This window comes from Chlorocebus sabaeus, chromosome 10 (assembly GCF_047675955.1).
Source record: "Chlorocebus sabaeus isolate Y175 chromosome 10, mChlSab1.0.hap1, whole genome shotgun sequence".
In the NCBI taxonomy this organism is placed as follows: Eukaryota; Metazoa; Chordata; class Mammalia; order Primates; family Cercopithecidae; genus Chlorocebus; species Chlorocebus sabaeus.
The window spans coordinates 128600514-128619393 of record NC_132913.1 but is presented as its reverse complement, the minus strand read 5'-3'; the positions used below and the strand labels follow the sequence as shown (position 1 = coordinate 128619393).

Genomic DNA, 18880 nt, shown 5'->3' with positions numbered 1-18880 from the left:
CCTGAACAGGGTTTCTGCTGCTTGGATCCTGAGGCCCCTCCTGGTGCTCTAATGGAACCCTCTGTGCAGAGAGCTGCCCTGTCCCCAGCAGCGGCCTCGCCACGCTGGCCACAGGAGCTGGGCAGTCCGGGCTCGCCACGCTGGCCACAGGAGCTGGGCAGTCCACAGTGATGCAGGAAGGGGTCAGCCTGGCCTTTCTCCCTTAGTGTTCACTCTGTCCTTATTTTTCTCCTTATGATTATTATTTTTCAGCTTTGTCAAGATTCCTGTTTTAATTTTTAACTTAACATTGAAAAACACAAAAGAGTAAGAATTGTGCCCACCCCACCATGTCTAAGTGAGGCCCGGCCTCCCCCGCGCATCCAATCCAGCACCCCCACCCTGTCCGACGCTCCTCTTCTGCTCTTCACAGGCCTCCCCGTGTGCTTGTCCCACACATGCGGCCGCCCCAGGCCTCGCTGCCCCCGCCAGTTCCGAGCCCTGGGTTTCTCCCGCTGGCTGCTCCTCCTTCCTTGTTGGGTTCACTTTGGGTTTTCTTTCTCTGCCCCGTCCTCTGGGACTTTCCTTGTCTTTTTGCTTTTTTTGTTTGTTTTTGTTTTTGAGACGGAGTCTTGCTCTGTCGCCCACGCTGGAGTGCAGTGGTGCGATCTCTGCTCATTGCAACCTCCGCCTCCCGGGTTCAAGTAATTCTCCTGCCTCAGACTCCTGAGTGGCTGGGATTACAGGTGCCTGCCACTACGCCCGGCTAATTTTTGTATTTTTATAGAGATGGGGTTTCAGCATGTTGGCCAGGCTGGTCTCAAACTCCTGACCACAGGTAATCCACCCACCCTGGCCTCCCAAAGTGCTGGGATTACCAGCGTGAGTCATCACGCCTGGCCATCTTTTTGCCTTTCTTGATATGGTTAAAATGAGTTTTGGGGCTTTAAAAAATCCCTTTATTATGAAAATGTTCAAACCCACAACATGTAAGCATAAAGAGCACCATGCACTCAACTTCAACACTGATCAAAACTGGCCAGTCCTGCTTCATCTATTTTTATCTGTCTGTTGTCCCCTTTCTCACAGGTATCATTTCTCCTGTGAACATATCAGCAGGATCTAATACTTTACGTAACCACAAATTATTATTATTAGAAATTAGCAGTCATTCCTCAATATCATAAGAAATCCCAGCTCATGTTCGAATTTTCCTGGTCGTCTTAAAAATGTCCTGATTTCAGGTCTAACTTGATGAGGGCTCTTGGGGCCTGCACATTGCCTTGTGTGATGCACCTGAAGTCTCCTTCAACCTCCCGCTTTATTCACGGAAAAAACAAGGTCTGTCCTGTAGAGTCCCCGCCCGGATGTGATTGACTGCTCACTTGTTCCCACCCCCGTGTTTCCTGTAAACTCTAATTAGAGAGAGGTGCCTGATAGGGTTTAGGTTCAGATGGTCTTTGCAGGGCTGCTTCTCAGGATGCATGTGCACCCCCAGCCAGCCCAGGCAGCCTGTGATGCGTCCAAGTCCCGCTGGAGTGACATGAGGACTGGTCACTGGTCCAGTGTTGGCAGTTTGACCAACCCAGAATGAAGTCCCCATCGGCCTTGCACCTGATGGCTTGAGCAAGACGACGAGATCCCTGATCCAAGGGCTGTCCTCCCACAGGCCTGCGTCTGACCCTGTGGCTCCTGCCCTCACCAGCTGGAGAGTGGTCTGTGAAGACAGGCGTTCCCTCACCTACCCCGTGGTCACCTTGGACTGTGGCCCACCCCAGGCACAGCAGTGTGAAGGCTCCATCCTACTCCTTTACTTGTGTGCCTGCAGACCGAGTCGCTCCTCAGCAAGCTCTAGAGTTGCCCACTAGGTTGCTTTTTTTTGAGCGTCATGATGAACACAGAGATACTGGTATATTTCATGGGCTTCCGGCCATTGCTGTCAGTCATTTTCCTGATGCTCAATTTATTCTGTCTTTGGACAGCAGAAGCCCTTCAGGTTGGCTCCCCGCCCTCAGGACACGGTCTGCTGTTTTGAAAGCTTGCTTGCTTTTTACACAGCATGTCCTGGGCTTATTCTCTCCACATCCTGCTTCAGTCTTGGAATCACCCATTTCTCCAGATATCACTGGTTTCTTGGTGAGAATGAGATCTAGAGTCCACAGCCCGGGCACTCACGCTGTTCCCTATTATGGGATGTCACAGCCTCAGGCCTTTCGATGAACAGAACTAGAAAATTAGATTTCTTTAAAAAATAAACACGTTTTGAGTTCATACTAATATTTCCATGTCAAATTAACAGAATCAAAAGACAAACAAGATTTTATTTATTTTGAGATAGAGTCTGTTGCCCAGGCTGGAGTGCAGTGGCACAATGTTGGCTCACTGCAATCGCCGCCTCCTGGGTTCAAGCAATTCGCCTACCTCAGCCTCCCAAGTAGCTGGGATTACAGGTGCCCACCACCATACCTGGCTAATTTTTGTATTTTTAGTAGAGACAGGGTTTCACCGTGTTGTCCAGGCTGGTCTCAAACTCCTGACTTCAAGTCATCCGCCTGTCTCGGCCTCCCAAAGTGCCGGATTACAGGCGTGAGCCACTGCACCCGGCCAAAACAAACAAGATTTTTAACTTCTTTCATTTTATATTTTTAATTCTTTACACTGAAAATCTTGGTGGCGTTAACAATTATTTTCTTTATCCCACCATATACATGTAATCATTTCAAAATAATAATACAAGTATTACTACTAACATTAAGATCACTGAGTGTAGCCTAACATTTCTTGGCAATGCTTTTTATCCTTAGACCATATTCCACTAGAGGTGAATAGACTACTCTTATTAAAATCGCTTGCAACGATACTTTTTTCCTGTGTGGTTATACCATCAACATGATAGCTAGGTTTACTTATTTCAGTATGTTTTCAATTTTTAGTGTTGCCTTTTCTTTTTAATGTTTTTAAAAACATTTTTTTGGTTCTAAAGTCAAAACTACAAAACAAGGTTCATTCAGAGAAGTCCAGCCGATCTCCAGTCCCACTATGCGGTTCTTTCCCGCCTCCTTTAGTGAACCATCTTATTAGTTTCATTTCTTTATAAAAATGAGGACAAAATTTGTATTTCCCTTCTCCATTTTCCTACACAAAAGATAACATACTGAAAACATTATTCTGCACGTTACTTTTTTTTTTTTTTTGAGAGTCTTACCCTGTCGCCCAGGCTGGAGTGCAGTGGTGCGATCTCGGCTCACTGCAGCCTCCGCCTCCTGGGTTCAAGCAATTCTCCTGCCTCAGCCTCCTGAGTAGCTGGGATTACAGCTGCCCGCCACCATGCCTGGCTAATTTTTGTATTTTTAGTAGAGACAGGGTTTCCCTATGTTGGCCAGGCTGGTCTCGAACTCCTGACCTCAAGTGATCCACTTGCCTCAGCCACCCAAAGTGCTGGGATTACAGGCGTGAGCCACTGTGCCTGGCCTGCACATAACTTTTTTTAAACCACCTTTATTAAGATATAATTCATGTAACACAAAATTCACCCAAAGTGTACAATTTATTGTTTTTAAGCATATTCACAGATACAGGTATCCATCAGCACAATTTTAGAACATTTTCATGACCTCAGAAAGAAACCTTGTACCCTTTGGCTGTTACTGCCCTCCCATCCCCTCCACCCTCCCATCCTAAGCAACCACGAATGTACTTTCTGTCACTAGAGATCTCCCTCTTCTGGACTTTCATATGAATGGAATCAGCACAGAGTCTTTTGTGTCTGGCTTCTTCCACTTAGCATAATGTTTTCAAGATTCATGCATGTTGTGGCACGCAGCAGCACTTCCTTGTTTTATGGTTGAATCATGTTCCACTGAGTGGATATACCACGTTTTGCTTATCCTTTCTTTCCTTTTTTTTTTTGAGATGGAATCTAGTTCTGTCTGCCAGGCTGGAGTGCAGTGGCATGATCTTGGCTCACTGCAACCTCCGCCTCCCAGTTCAAGCGATTCTCCTGCCTCAGCCTCCCGAGTAGATGGGATTACAGGTGTACGCCACCATGCCCAGCTAATTTTTGTATTTTTAGTACAGACGAGGTTTCACTGTGTTGGCCAGACTGGTCTCGAACTCCTGACCTGGTGATCTGCCCACTTCGGTCTCCCAAAGTGCTGGGAATACAGGCATGAGCCACCGCGCCTGGCCATTTATCCTTTCATTAGTTGATTGACACTTTGGTGGTTTCCACTTTCTGGCTTTTGTGCTATGCTGCTATGAACATTTGTTCATACAAGACCTCGTGTGGACATCGGTTTTCATCTCTCTTGGGTATACACCTAGGAGTGGAATTACTGGGACATATGGTAACTATTGGTTTAATCCTTTAAGGAATTGCCAGACTGTTTTTTTCTTCCCCAAAAGCAGCTGCACACTTCACAGTCCCACCAGCAGTGTAGACAGTTCTGATCTCTCCACGTCCTCACCAATGCTTATTATTATCTGACTTTTTAATTCCCACCATTCTAGTGGTTTTGATTTGCATTTCCCTGCTGACTAATGATGTCAATGATCTTTTCAGTGTGTTTACTGGCCATTTGCATATCTTCCTTGCAGAAATGTCTGTTTAGGTCCTTTGCCCATGTTTGAATTGGGTTATTTGTCTTTTTATTGTTCAGTTGTCAGAGCTCTTTATTTTGGATACGGGTCTCTGATCGGGTGTGATTTGAACGTTTCCTTCACTCGCAGGCTGTCATGTCACCTCCTTGATGGCATCCTTTGAGGCACTGAAGTTTTAAGTTTTGATGAAGAGTAGTTTATACACAGATTTTTGTTGTTGCTTATACTGTTATTGTTAAGCCTAAGGACCCCTATGATCCAAGGTCATGAAGATTTACTCCTGTGTTTTCTTCTAAGAGTTTTGGTTTTAGCTCCTAACATTTAGGTTGTTGGTCAATTTGTGTTATGAGGTATATGGTATGAGGGGTCCGGCCTCATTCTTTTGCATGTGGATATCCAGCTGTCCCAGCACTATTTGCTGAGAAGACTATTCTCTCCACATTGAATGGTCTTGGTCCCCTTGTCGAAGTCAGTTGGCCACCGATGTGTGTTTTATTTCTGGACTCTCAATTCTTTTTTTTTTTTTTTTTTTTTTTTTGAGATGGAGACTCGCTCTGTCACCCAGGCTGGAGTGCAGTGGCGCGATCTCGGCTCACTGCAACCTTCACCTCCGGGGTTCGCGCCATTCTCCTGCCTCAGCCTCCCAAGTAGCTGGGACTGCAGGTGTCCGCCACCATGCCTGGCTAATTTTTTGTATTTTTAGTAGAGACGGGGTTTCACTGTGGTCTCAATCTCTTGACCTCGTGATCCGCCCGTCTTGGCCTCCCAAAGTGCTGGGATTACAGGTGTGAGCCACCGTGCCTGGCCCTGGACTCTCAATTCTTTTCCACGGATCTAAATGCCTATCCTTAATCCATTACCACACTGAGTCAATTACCATTGCTTTGTAGCAACTTCCGACATTAGGAGGTGCGAATCCTCCTACTTTTCAGAATCCTCTTTTTCAGAATTGTTTTGTTATTCTGGGTCCCTTGCAATTCTACATGAATTTTAGACAGTGTACACAACTGTCCAGGGACATCTTAACAGCAACCCTATAGAATATGGCTATGTGCAGGGGCATTTAGAATCCACAAGGTAGTATCATCAGTGCTTACCTGCCATGTGTGGGACAGCTGTGGCTACAGAGACTGTGACAGACACTTGCGCCATTCTTGGGCTGCTGGGCCCTATGCCTGCAGCTCATGCAGCCACAGGATGGGAGGTCACCAGAGAGCTGCCCACCGCAGCCTTGTCCCGTGCAGACATCACCACTAAATCCTGGGTTTATGGTCACACACTCACACATAAATAAAAGCAGAGAGAAGGCTGCTTTGAATGGGTTGGGGAATAGGGATGTGGCTGCACCCTGAGGATAAATTACAGAGCAAAGCAGATTGCACTCTGCCCTTGCCTGGTATTATACGGGGAAGGCAACTGCCTGTCTTTCTGGGTGGCGGCCACCCAAACCACTGGTGCAGCTATCTAGGGGGATAAAACCAAGCTAGTCCAAGAGCCCTGCTGGGGCAAGAAGTTGGGGAAAACAGGAATAATCTAACTAGTTTCAGCACCCACTCCTTTGCTTCTGCCCCTCCAAACCTCTAGGACGACCAGCTACAATCTCAAGAACCTGCCTCCTCTCCATGAGATTCTCCCTCGGGCTTGAGGTACAGCCCTGACTTGGATAGTTGCTTGGTGAGGAAACACCAATCAGGAGTGTTAACTGTGCTTTAGGTGATACATGGGACTCCCTGGGGAATCCTCCTTTTCTTGAGAAAAATAAAGTCTAACAGCTTCCAGGGAGAATGAGATTATCCTACCTGGAAATAACAGTTAACAACGGTGACAATGATACTGGACACAGATGACAATGGACTAATATTTGAAGAAATGAACAAGAAGGGAATTCAAACCCAGAATTTTAGATCCATCCAAACTGTCCTTCAGATGTGAGGGCTAACAAGAATTTTCACAGGCACACAGGGCCTCAGCGGTTTGGTCATTTAAAGTCCCAACAAGTGCTTTGTGGAACTTGACAAGCTGATCCTAAACTTTCATAGGCAAGCAAAGGACTGAGAACAGGTGAGACGCTCTTAACGGTCAAGTTGGGAGGACTCCGGGCCCCACAGCATAGCAAGTAGCACCAAAGCTGCCATCATTAAAGGAGTTGCTATTGGCTCAAAGAAGGTAAAACAACAGAACAGAGGAGTGAACCCAGAAACAGACCCGTGCATACGTGAACACGAGATTGACAGCACAGTTGGCACTGCAGAGCTGTGGGGAGATAACGAGTCTGCATAAGAAAAAGAACTAGCTGCTACTTTATACAAAAATCAGGTGAGTTGTAGGTCTGGGTTTTAATTTATTTTTATATGTTTGAGAAAGGGTCTTGTGCTGCCACCCAGGCTGCAGTGCAGTGGCGTGATCACAGCTCACTGAAACCGCTGCCTCCCAGGTTCAAGGGATTCTTATGCCTCAACCTCCTGAATAGCTGGGATTACAGGCATGCGCCACCATGCCCGGCTAATTTTTGTAGTTTTAGTAGAAACAGGTTTCGTCATGTTGGCCAGGCTAGTCTTGAACTCCTTCCTGGCCTCAAGTGATTCATCTGCCTAGGCCTCCCAAAGTGCTGGGATTACAGGTGTGAGCAGGTCTGAGTTTTAAAAGGCAAACAATTAACCTTTAAAAGGATATGATTATATATATATAGAAAACCCCAAAGAATGTATGAGAAGAATAGGAGAATTTGGCAAGATGGTTGGCTATAAGGTTAATATGCAAAGGTCAAATAAATATCTATACTCCAGTAATAAATAATCAGGAAAAGTAATTTTTTAAAGTGTATACTAGTATCAAACTATATAACAGTATCAAACTATAAAATACCTAGGAATAAATCTGAATTCCATATAAAACTTTACTGAAAGATATTAAATAAGTCATAATGTCATATATGGAGAGATATCCCATGTCCATGGATACAGACTTACTATCCTAAAGATGTCAGTTTTCACAAAAATGGTCAATGGATTCAGTGCACACTCAGTCATTATCTCAAAGGCCTTTTCCACTGAGTGTGGCCGGAAGATTTGAAGGTGTAGATGTGGAAGAAAAAAGGCCAAGGGTAGCAATGATACTTCTGAAGATGAAGAGTAAAGAACAGGAATTTTCCCAGTCAGTTCCAGGACTTACAAAGTTAGAGTGAACACAGGGCAGTATTGGCATAGAAGTATCAAATTGACACAGCCAGAATTCTACTTTTATATGTGGAATTTTGACACTGACAGTGGGGGAAAAAGGGACTTTTTAGCATGAAGAGATGAAAAATCCAGTTTACCCATATGCATAAAAAATGAAATTGCAGCCCAGTTTCTCTCACACACACAGTCTACTTCAGATAGATTAATGACTTACATGTCAAAAGCAAAACTTTCAATCTTTGAGAAAAAAATATGCATGAATAACCTTCTAACTTTGGTGTGGGGAAGGATACTTTTTAAAGAAGGCCCCCAAGTTGTTAACCACTAATGCTTGATAAATTTGATTATGAACTTTTCTCTATTAAGAAATACCACCAGGCCGGGCACGGTGGCTCAAGCCTGTAATCCCAGCACTTTGGGAGGCCAAGACGGGCGGATCACAAGGTCAGGAGATCGAGACCATCCTGGCTAACATGGTGAAATCCCGTCTCTACTAAAAAAAAATACAAAAAACTAGCCGGGCGAGGTGGCGGGCACCTGTAGTCCCAGCTACTCAGGAGGCTGAGGCAGGAGAATGGCATAAACCCGGGAAGCGGAGCTTGCAGTGAGCTGAGATCCGGCCACTGCACCCCAGCCTGGGCGACACAGCAAGACTCCGTCTCAAAAAAAAAAAAAAAAAAAAAAAAAAGAAATACCACCAAGAATAGGGAAGGACAAGCCAGAGGCTGGAAGAAGATAACTGTAGAACGCAGAACTGACAAAGGATCAGTATCAAAACATATAAGAATTTTGACAGATGAATAAGAAGAGTACAAATAACCCAACAAAAAGTCAAAAGGTGTGACCAGCATTTCACAGAAGCGAAGAGTACAAATAACCCAACAAAAAGTCAAAAGGTGTGACCAGCATTTCACAGAAGCGAAGAGTACAAATAACCCAACAAAAAGTCAAAAGGTGTGACCAGCATTTCACAGAAGCGAAGAGTACAAATAACCCAACAAAAAGTCAAAAGGTGTGACCAGCATTTCACAGAAGCGAAGAGTACAAATAACCCAACAAAAAGTCAAAAGGTGTGACCAGGCATTTCACAGAAACGAAGAGTACAAATAACCCAACAAAAAGTCAAAAGGTGTGATCAGGCATTTCACAGAAGCGAAGAGTACAAATAACCCAACAAAAAGTCAAAAGGTGTGACCAGGCATTTCACAGAAGCGAAGAGTACAAATAACCCAACAAAAAGTCAAAAGGTGTGACCAGCATTTCACAGAAGCGAAGAGTACAAATAACCCAACAAAAAGTCAAAAGGTGTGATCAGGCCTTTCACAGAAGCGAAGAGTACAAATAACCCAACAAAAAGTCAAAAGGTGTGATCAGGCATTTCACAGAAGCGAAGAGTACAAATAACCCAACAAAAAGTCAAAAGGTGTGACCAGCATTTCACAGAAGTGAAGAGTACAAATAACCCAACAAAAAGTCAAAAGGTGTGATCAGGCATTTCACAGAAACGAAGAGTACAAATAACCCAACAAAAAGTCAAAAGGTGTGATCAGGCATTTCACAGAAGCGAAGAGTACAAATAACCCAACAAAAAGTCAAAAGGTGTGATCAGGCATTTCACAGAAACGAAGAGTACAAATAACCCAACAAAAAGTCAAAAGGTGTAATCAGGCATTTCACAGAAACGAAGAGTACAAATAACCCAACAAAAAGTCAAAAGGTGTGATCAGGCATTTCACAGAAACAAAGAGTACAAATAACCCAACCAAAAGTCAAAAGGTGTGACCAGCATTTCACAGAAGCGAAGAGTACAAATAACCCAACAAAAAGTCAAAAGGTGTGACCAGCATTTCACAGAAGCGAAGAGTACAAATAACCCAACAAAAAGTCAAAAGGTGTGACCAGCATTTCACAGAAGTGAAGAGTACAAATAACCCAACAAAAAGTCAAAAGGTGTGATCAGGCATTTCACAGAAACGAAGAGTACAAATAACCCAACAAAAAGTCAAAAGGTGTGATCAGGCATTTCACAGAAGCGAAGAGTACAAATAACCCAACAAAAAGTCAAAAGGTGTGATCAGGCATTTCACAGAAACGAAGAGTACAAATAACCCAACAAAAAGTCAAAAGGTGTGACCAGCATTTCACAGAAGTGAACACCTTTGGTGGATGCCCATGAAGACAGGCTCAGTCACCTCAGTGCTCAGGAGGTGCAGACCCAGATCCCAGGGGTTGCGTCACACCCGTTCTGCCTGCAGGATCTGCAAACCCGGCAAAACCTAGTTCTAGAGAGACTGGATTCACTCTTATCTCCATCACTGCTGGAGGGAGAGCAGACTGCTATCGCCTCTTAGAAAATGACTTAGTGTTCTCATGTAATTCGGGCGTTCACACATCCTCATCCTAGATCCAGCACTTCCACTCTCACACACGTACTGGAAAACCTGTCCGGGAACATCCACTGCAGCACCGCTCATACCAAACACAACCTACATGTTCTCTGCACAGAGAGGGAAGAAAAGCCGGTCAATTCACTCAGTGGACTCTGTGCTCAACAGTGGGTGTGAACAAGCCACAGCCGCCCAGACCGCACGGGCCAACCTCCGTCCAAGAATGCGGAGTGAAAACACAGGTCTAACGATCTGTGTTAGACAAGATAATTATCTCACAAAGAAAACTCACTTATTGTTCTGCCACACATATATGTCCGGTAAAATCACTCTCCCCACCTTCTACTCTGAAGAAAACAAAGGAATTCTAAGCACCAAGTTCAGGATCATGGTTAACCGAGGGGAGAGAACAGGGAGTATGACGGCAAAAAAGATAGAAGGTGTTGTTCACATTCAAGTGTATAGGTCGGGTTCTTGATTTAAAGTCATGATTCAAAGACTAATTAAATGAAAGGTAGCTAGTGTGAGAGTGCAACATGAATCAAAGATCATGACTAGCTTTGCACATCGAGGGGCCGTTAAAGATTCGACTTTTCATGTTATCACTTAAAATCATTTTGGACCCACCAGAGCATGAGCATCTCATGCCAGCAAACACATGAGTGCAGTGACCTCGGGGCCAGCCTGGGGGTCATCCTGAATCTCTCCTGCCGAAGAGACCCAGGGGAGTAACACGTGCCCCTCTAAGTTCTGAGTTCTAGGAGATGAACACCTGCTATTTAAAGGGAAGAGACCCAGGGGAGTAACACGTGCCCCTCTAAGTTCTGAGTTCTAGGAGATGAACACTTGCTATTTAGAGGGTCTGACACAATGCGAACCATCTGATGAAAGGTTTGTTTTAGTTCCCTTAAAGGTCCACACCTTAATTAAGAGAATCCTTCACTCACTGCGTCGGATGCACAAGCCAGTCCTCCTGGTGCTCACAGGGACTAGCAGCGAGTCCGGATCTCATATGGTGAGGGGGGGATGTGAACTTAGGGTTCAGTGAAACTGCCACTTGCAAATGCACCCTCTGGCACTGCAGGTGCCCTTGATGTGTACAGATGTCCTTGAGAAGCTGAGGGCAGGGCCTTGCTGGTGAGACCACGCTCAGTGGCTCACACCTGTACCAAGTACTAGACCTTCTTTGGGGTTGGGTTGAGGGGTGATCCCAATCTCAGTCTGTGGTGTGACTCAGGGGAGAACAGGTCACCGGGTGCTAGGAGAGCTGTCCATAGAGGACATAGCCCCCAAGGATTAAAACCCAGAGAAAGGCAGAGTCTGACTCAGGCTGAGGAACACACATGCATTAGTGCTGCCCAAAGGGGAGCTGCCTCGTGAGCTTCCGGGAACTCTCACTGCAGGTGCTGAGCAGATGCTCGGTGCCCCGCAGGGACGTGCTGGCCTCAATTCTCACGAGGCAGAGCCCCGGACTAGGAGACAGTTCAGGTCCTGCATAACCTTAGTGTCCACAGGGCTCAGCTGGTCCTCAAGCTGGGGCTCGCCCAGTGGCTGCTCCCTTCCCCTCCTGACTCCGCCTGCTCCTCTTCGGAGAAGCGAGGGGTGTGGGGCCCAGAGGCGGGGGGTGGGGTGGGCTCTGTTGCATGTGGAGGCGAAGGAGGGGAGGGGAGGGGAGGGGAAGGGAAGGGAGGGGAGGGGAGGGGAGGGGAGGGGAGGCAGCGGCAAAGCCAGTCTCTCCAGCTGAGACCCTGGGTGGTTAGGGTGGGTCCTGTCCCCGGCCTGTTCCCATAGATGGGGTCCCACTGCTTGGGTGATAGCTTCCCCCCATCTTCCCACACTGGGGTGCCTGGTGCTCAGCCTCCCCTTAGGTTCCTCACTGTGGATGGTCCCTCCTGCCTGCAGCCTCTAAGGCCCCTGAGAGCAGTCAGTCCCAAAGTCCCCACCAGCGCTGCCAACTTACTCCCGAGGTCCTTGTTGCCGTGTTCAGGGAGCTGGAGGGCCAGGCTGACCTGCTTGGGGGCTTCCTCGGTGTGCTCGAGCTGCGCTGAGGCTGTGGGTTCTAGGAGAAGCCAGGCAGTGATCACATGGCGCAGCTGCTTTGCACCCGGATGGTCCTGGGGCCACCCTTTTGAGTGCTTCTATACCTTAGGGAGCACGGATGTCCCTGGTGGGGACCAGGCTCCCTGCGTGGCCCGGTGCCTGTCAGCCCCAGCACTGCCTCCCCTGAAGGGCTGGCCCTTGCACTCCTGCTGACCCTCTGGAGGGGCTGGGCTTTCCACTTGCAGGGCCCCTCAGAGCTTCAGGGGCAGCCACCAGTGATCATGCCGAGCGGCCCCATCCTCACGGCTGATGCGGTTGCTTTCTTCTTAGGGTCAAATTCTGCATTCCTCTCCTTCCACCCCCTGCTTCTTGGAGGGCTATGGCACCCCCTGCTCTCTCTGATCTGCCCTCAGCCTCTGCTGACCTTCCTCATGCCCTTGCCCTCAATTGCATCACTTCTATACAGGGTTCTCAACCGCACCCTTGGGCATTTAATATCTGCTTCCATACCTGCAAGTACAACGGGCCCCCGCTCTGTACTCCAGATCTCACCTGCCCACCACTGGGCGTCCCGGGCAGCTGCCTGCCCTCTCCCCAGACACCTTGCCGGGGCTCTCTCCCCCGCTCGCCATGCGGCAGTGACCCCAGGGCTCTGGTCCCTCCTTGCCACTCTCCCTGCTGCATCCCCTCCCTCCCCTGCCTGGGGAGGTTTTGCTCAGAACGTGTTCATTAAACTGGTGACTCGGCTCTGCTGGGGAATTCCAGGAGGATGAGCACCTGGCCTTCCAGGTGAGAGGCAAGGGCCAGAGAGGTGCCCTCTAGGGCAGGGTGTTGCCTGCCTCACTCCTGCCAGCATGTTTCAGGGCTTCTGTGTCAGAATCACAGGCAGATTCCCGGAGCAGCCCTCACCCAGTAAAGCGGGTGGGAAGGGGCCAAGGCATCTGGGCCCCCCATCGGCCTTGCTGCCGCCGGGAAGATCTTGCCAGGACAGTGGCGGAGGATTTGCTGGACCACACTCCGAGTGGCAGGTTAGACCCTCATGGCCTCCTGCCCATGGCTTACTAAAACAAAGCTCAGAGCCCTACTTTGGCAAACAAAGCTGCTGTAACGTCTCAGACCTGCTTCTAAAATGTTCATCTTCTCTTGCGTGCCGTGCCAGCAGCCTGTGCCTCCAGCCCACACACTGACGTGAGGCCCTCACGAGCTGCCCCTCCCGCCATGGAGATGCATGCGTCCCTGGCTAGAGACTGCGCTGGGCAGTGGGGGCGGGCTCATCATGTAGGGGGCAGGGGCTGGTGAGAGTGGCAGTGAGGACGAGGGTTGGCCACTGAGGTGCATGGGGAGGCCCCGGCACTCACGTAATCTCACAGTGGCTGCTTTGCTGGGTGAGCTGCTGAACCTGGCGCTCACTCTTCCTCTGCCGTCCACAAGCTCCGAGAACCTGCGGAGAGGGTGAAAGGGTCACCGCCGTCTGAGCGCTGCCTCGGGCGATGGGGCCGACAGGTGGGGCATGTACCTGGGGGGCTGGGTGGGGGTCTCGGGGGCGCTGTGGTCATTTAGCAGGCGCAGCTCCGGCAGGCGCACCGGGGGCGGTCTGTTCCTGAGCACCCGAGGGTGGTGTCCTCCCTGGTGCCAGCGTCTGTCAGCGCCATCCCTGGGGGCTGCAGAGCAGGCAGGAGGAAGGGACTGGTCTGGGGCTGCCCTCTGCTCCTGTCCCTGCCCCTGTGGCATGGGAGGTGCCCCTCACACTCAGCTGTGCTTGGAGAAGGGAAGGGGGGTGTGTGAGTGAGCTGTGGTCATTCAAAGTGCTTGTGGCTTCCCCAGAAGCCCTGAGTTTCCTTCCAGCCCACCCGCCACATCGCTTCTGAGGAGGAGCCACGCACAGCCACGACAAAGGCATGCACTGGCCTGGGAGTCATGAGGCAGGGGCTGAGTGTAGGCCCTTGCCCCTGTCACTCAAAAGGGGCTGGGCCTCCCAGCTAGGACTCAGGTCCCAGGCTGCCCTGGAGACACTTGTTCTCCCCAGTTGGCCTCCGGATGGGACACTTCAGCTGGGAGTCCCCACCCCAGCATGTGCCCTGAGAGTGAGGGTGCAACCTGTCACCCTAACAGTGTCCTTCAGCCTCCTAGGCTGGGTCCTGCTTCCCTGTGAGCCCCCCTTTCCTCTCACACTGAGGCTGGCTCACGGAGGTCCCAGCCTGCCCCTTCCACCTGGCTGGTGGGCTTGGCCCCAAGCTGGTGGGGGTGGCAGGATTGGGTCTGAGAACTCGCCAAGCTCATGCACTTCGTCTCCCCAGCACAGCCCCACGGGTTGGGGAGGAGCCTGGAGTCGGAGCCCCCTTTTCCCTGGGGAGCCGCCCCCTGCTCTGCTCTGTCCGGTCATGGCTACTCCTCCCTGCTTGTTTCCCTCTTTCTTCTCTCTTCGTTTCACTCCTGCATTTTCCCACAGCTCCTTCTGTGATCTTGGAAGACCTAAGTGGGACATTCAAGACCCTGGTGGAGACTGGAAGGGCCATCTCTGCACTGGGAGCAGACCCGAGCCCTTCGGAGCCTCTGTCCCCACTCCGAGCGGCTGTGCCTCTGCGCCCCAGCGTTCCTGCTCCTTGCAGGCCCCTGCCCGTGGCCTCCTGGCCCTTTGTTTGTGTCCAGCGGCCCCTCATGGGTCAGGCCTGGGCTGCAAGGCCACTTCCGGGGGCTTCCTCCTCGCTGCCACCCTCGGCACCCGTTTTCAGGTGACGCTCAGCCTGTCTGGGATCTACGGGGGGGTTCGGCACAAGTTGAGGCTCCATGTGCTTATTATTCCAGTTGTTGGTGCCCCCCGCCCATGAGTCCTTCCTTTCCTCGTGGGTTTGAAAAGCCTCCCCTTTCATACACAGACTCCCCCCCTGCTAACACGGTCCTGTTTCTAGGCTGTCCGCCTGGCATCCCAGGCCCCTGCAGGGCCAGGTCAGTCCTGAACAGGGTGGAGGGCTGGCAAACACTGCCCCACCCACCCGCAGGGCCTGTGGCACTCACAGGTGATGATGTAGAGGTGGGCGGGCTCGCTGTGCAGTGGCCCGAGCTCCGTGCCCTGCACGGCCGTCACGGAGAGCTGGTACCGCCGTCCCGGCAGCAGGTCGCGCACTGTGTAGGATGCCAGCTTCCCATTGGGGACATAGCGGCTCTTGGTGCTCTGGCTGGTGGTCACATTGATGACATAAGCCTCCAGCAAGCTGCCTGGAGTCGGGGCATCCCAGACCACGTGGGCAGAGGTGGCCGTGACTCGGGCGGCCGTCAGGTTTGCTGGAGGCAGGGGCCCTGGACGAGGCGGGAGCAGGGAGAGGTGAGGGAGTGCCCACGGGGTCTTCTGGCGAGAACACAGTTTGAGAACCTGACAGGGGCTGCCACAGCCTTGCTGGAAGCCAGGTTCTTTATTGTGGAGAACAGCACAGCACCAAGGCGGGGTGTGGGCTAGCACGCACGGCAGCATCTCCCAACCAAGAAGCCTGCAGGCCCCCGATGCCACCCTCCCTTCGGGTTAGGATTCACCCTGCGAAGCCCCCAGGCCCTGTCCCGTCAGCTGGCACCCTCCCTGCAGCACTGTCGGTTCCCCTGAGCCTGGCTGTGCGGAGCCCTGGGCAGACTCCCCTACTCCACCAGCCTTTCCTGTGCCTTCCCAGGTGGGCAGCATCCGAGTGCACAGGTGGGCAGGGGCCTGCTCAAGCCTCTGTTCCTCACAGAGGGCGCTGCAGCCTCCCCTCTGCCCGGTTCACCGTCCCTCCCCGTGTGCTGACTGTCTGTGCTCTCGCCCCTCCCATGCACTGGGGAGGGCGTGTGGGCCTAGTGACACCAGGAGCTTAGCTAGAGGGGGCTGGTTGCAAGGTGCAAGGGCCCTGGACAGTGTGGGTATCCCTGGCCCAGTGAGTTCCTCTGACCCTCTGGTCAGTGCCCAGTAGGAACTTCATGCTGAGGAGCTACCAAGAGCCTTTAGAGATGGAGACTGCCCTGGAGAGCTGTCCCAGCACAAGGGCCCAGCGCAGCCCAGTGGCTCCTGCCCAGTGGCCCCTGCTCAATGGCCCCAGTGGAAGAGACGTCTGGGAGGCCAGGGCTGGGTTCCTGGTGTTGTGGACACTTTGGAGAGGACTAGGGGAGGCTGGAAAGAAGCCAGAGCTTCTAGAAGACGGCCTTTCGTGTGCCAGGGGCCGCGCCGCTCTACTCACGGGTCCACACGTGTGTTGGCGCGGTGGCCAGGCTCTCCGTGGGGTGCTCCTCTCCCCTGAGCCCACTGAGGGTGGTCAGCTGGATGGTGTACCTCCTCCCAGGCAGCAGAGCCCTGTGGGCAGGAGGTGACGAAGAGAGAACAGGGACGTCTGGGACCTGTGTGTGACTCAGCTGCCAGACCTCAGCTTCCCCAGTCAGGAGGTGACCAGGGGGAGGTCGTCCTGCTGCTGGTGGCCCGGGCGACCTCCACGAGGGGCACACTCACGGCCCTCAGAGCCATGTGCTCCTAGGGTGGGAAGCCGGCCCATACATAGTCTGGGAAGCGGAGGAGGATCGGGTGCGCCTGGGGCCGCTACAGTATTGTCAGAGGGCCAGTGTTCAGATGGGAGAGGCCAGAGAAGGGGGAAGTGGTCGCTGTGCGGGGACGGGGGACAGGCAGGCCCGATGCCCCTCGGCGCAGGTGAGTTGATGTAAATTCTCAGGAAACCACAGGGCAATGCGAGGCCAATGCTGCCCCAGCCCCAGGAAGCTGCTGGCTGGCGTCTTCCTTCCCAGTCGCTCTCCGGTCTTTCCCGGCACCCCTGCCTGTGCTGAGCACGAATCGGAAGCTTTCTTTCTGGCTGGTGACCAAATCACAGGGGTCCACTGTGGGACTCCTGGGAGAGCTCGGGGCTGTTACCATCTCCCCTCGCTGGCCGCTGCTCTCTGAGGGGCCAAGTCACTCTCATGATCTGTGTGGAAGGCATGCTCCCAGGTTTTCAGAGCTTTTTCTGCTCTTTTTGGACACTTTAAAACACTACGAAGGTGTATCATCTCTTGGCAGCTCTGATGAGGTGAGGCAGGAGTGAGGCCTCCAGGGTCAGAGGCTGGTTCACCTGAGACCTTTGCCTCCGCCCAGGTGAGGAGCGGCAGGTGCACAGTCCACACACGGAGAATGTGCCGGAGACCTGGGCCCCGTGTCCCCGAGCCCCCACCCCTGCCCTCACCCCAGCCCCGTGCTCTGGGTGTCCCCTCTCACCCAAAGGTGAACCTGTCCACACTCCTTTCCACATCAGTGGCCTGGTCTCTGAGGGCCTCAGGGTGGCGGATGGACACGCGGACCCCACTGACGGTGGCGTGGTGGATCCTGTGCAGGGCCCACTGCACCGAGATGGTGCTGGCCGTCACATTGGTGACCTCGAAGCCTTCCACAGGGCGGGGTCCTGGGGGAATGGGCTACTTAGCAGGTGCTGGCCCCTCCTTGCTCCTGGGGGAGGACAGGGGCTCAAGAAGAGACCAGGCTTGGGAGGGTGCTGGGGGCCACAGAGGGGTCCTGGAGAGGGTGTCCCATCAGCTACTCAGGGGACTCGGGCTGAGTGGGACGCCCAGGCTTTGGCCTCCAGGGCTGATGGCTGCAGAGCCCGCTGTGGGCCATCCCGCTTTACCGGAGGCAGGGGTCTTAACCTCCATTTAGATGTGGCGGTGACATGACAGAGGATGGGCCAGAGTCCCTCTGGACATGAGTGACCCGGACCTCCCCTCTTTTCTGCACCAGTCGACTATTTTGGTGTAACAGCACACATCCGGGCCTGGTCTGGGCAACGCTGTCCGAGGAGGACGCAGCTCCTGGCGACGGCAGGGCAGGGGCCACTTGTGAGCTTCGCTTCCCGCCCGGCCAGTCTCCTCCAAAGCTCCAGTGCCACTGCTGATGCGCCAGGCAGAGCCCAGAGGGCAGCGCGTGGCTCCCGGCAACTCAGCACCCCAGTCTGTGAACAGTGGTCCCTTCCACCCACCACGGCTGGCTGGAGCCCCCACTCTGCAGCGGGCACAGCGGGCTCCACCTTCGCTCCAGATACCTTCCGAGGGCAGACCTCACATGGGGCAGCCTCACAGGTGCTTCTTCCTAAAACAGCCCAGGCGAGCCTCCCCTACTCAGTCCCTGGAAGCTCCTGTTGACACCTGCTCGGTGCCACCCGCACGTGCATCCAGGCTCCCCACTGGCTGAGGTGTGCGCTGTGTCCTTGCTGTGTTGGGAATTCCAGCCCCTTGGTGGTCACCTCCTGCAGGACAGGCCCCTGTGGGCCCCTGGGTGGCTCGAGCTGCTCTGAATGCCTCCGCCTGTCCCTCAATGCCCTTGGCATTGGCCTCAAGCTGGGGCCCAGGTGTGGCCAGGAGGCCTTCCTCCTGTGAGAGCCGCCGAGATCTTCTCTGCCTTCCCGCCATGCTACCCGTAGGTTTCACCGAACTCACATGGCCGCCCCGCAGGGCCCTGCCAGGTGCTCAGGCCTCACTGAATCCCCGGCCACCCACCCATCCATCACGCCACTTTGTAGCAGTCCGTGCTCTGAGCACTTTTTCCTTTTTCCTGGAGCCTCTAGCACCCCTTCCCCATTCTTGTTCCTGTGTCTGAAAGCCACAGGTGTGCTGGGTGAGAGTCCCATGGCCCTGCACCTCACCTTGGTTCCTGCCCAGCCTGTACCAAGACCCCCGTGCTCTAGCTGATGTGGCTGGGCTCAG

The 18880-nt window shown here is 52.3% G+C and overlaps 1 protein-coding gene and 1 long non-coding RNA gene across 7 annotated transcripts in view; both read right to left on the bottom strand.

Annotated features, from left to right (window-relative positions):
• The window catches only part of SNED1 (sushi, nidogen and EGF like domains 1), an 87045-nt gene that overhangs the window by 10003 nt on the left and 58162 nt on the right, over positions 1-18880 (bottom strand). For all 6 annotated transcript variants that reach the window (XR_005241188.2, XR_005241189.2, XR_005241190.2 and 3 more), the window contains 6 exons: positions 17403-17586; positions 16384-16496; positions 15200-15481; positions 13701-13845; positions 13543-13625; positions 12105-12203 (listed from right to left, as the gene is read on the bottom strand). Coding sequence is in view for 3 of the 6 variants with exons in the window: in XM_007966961.3 (XP_007965152.3) it covers positions 12105-12203; positions 13543-13625; positions 13701-13845; positions 15200-15481; positions 16384-16496; positions 17403-17586 (906 nt within the window). In the remaining 3 variants the exon portion in view is untranslated. The remainder of the gene's footprint in view (positions 1-12104; positions 12204-13542; positions 13626-13700; positions 13846-15199; positions 15482-16383; positions 16497-17402; positions 17587-18880) is intronic.
• On the bottom strand, positions 727-11814 carry LOC140712628 (uncharacterized). Its single transcript, XR_012094357.1, has 2 exons — positions 10991-11814; positions 727-10916 (listed from the first exon to the last, which is right to left on the bottom strand). It is a non-coding gene; the product is annotated as an uncharacterized lncRNA (long non-coding RNA).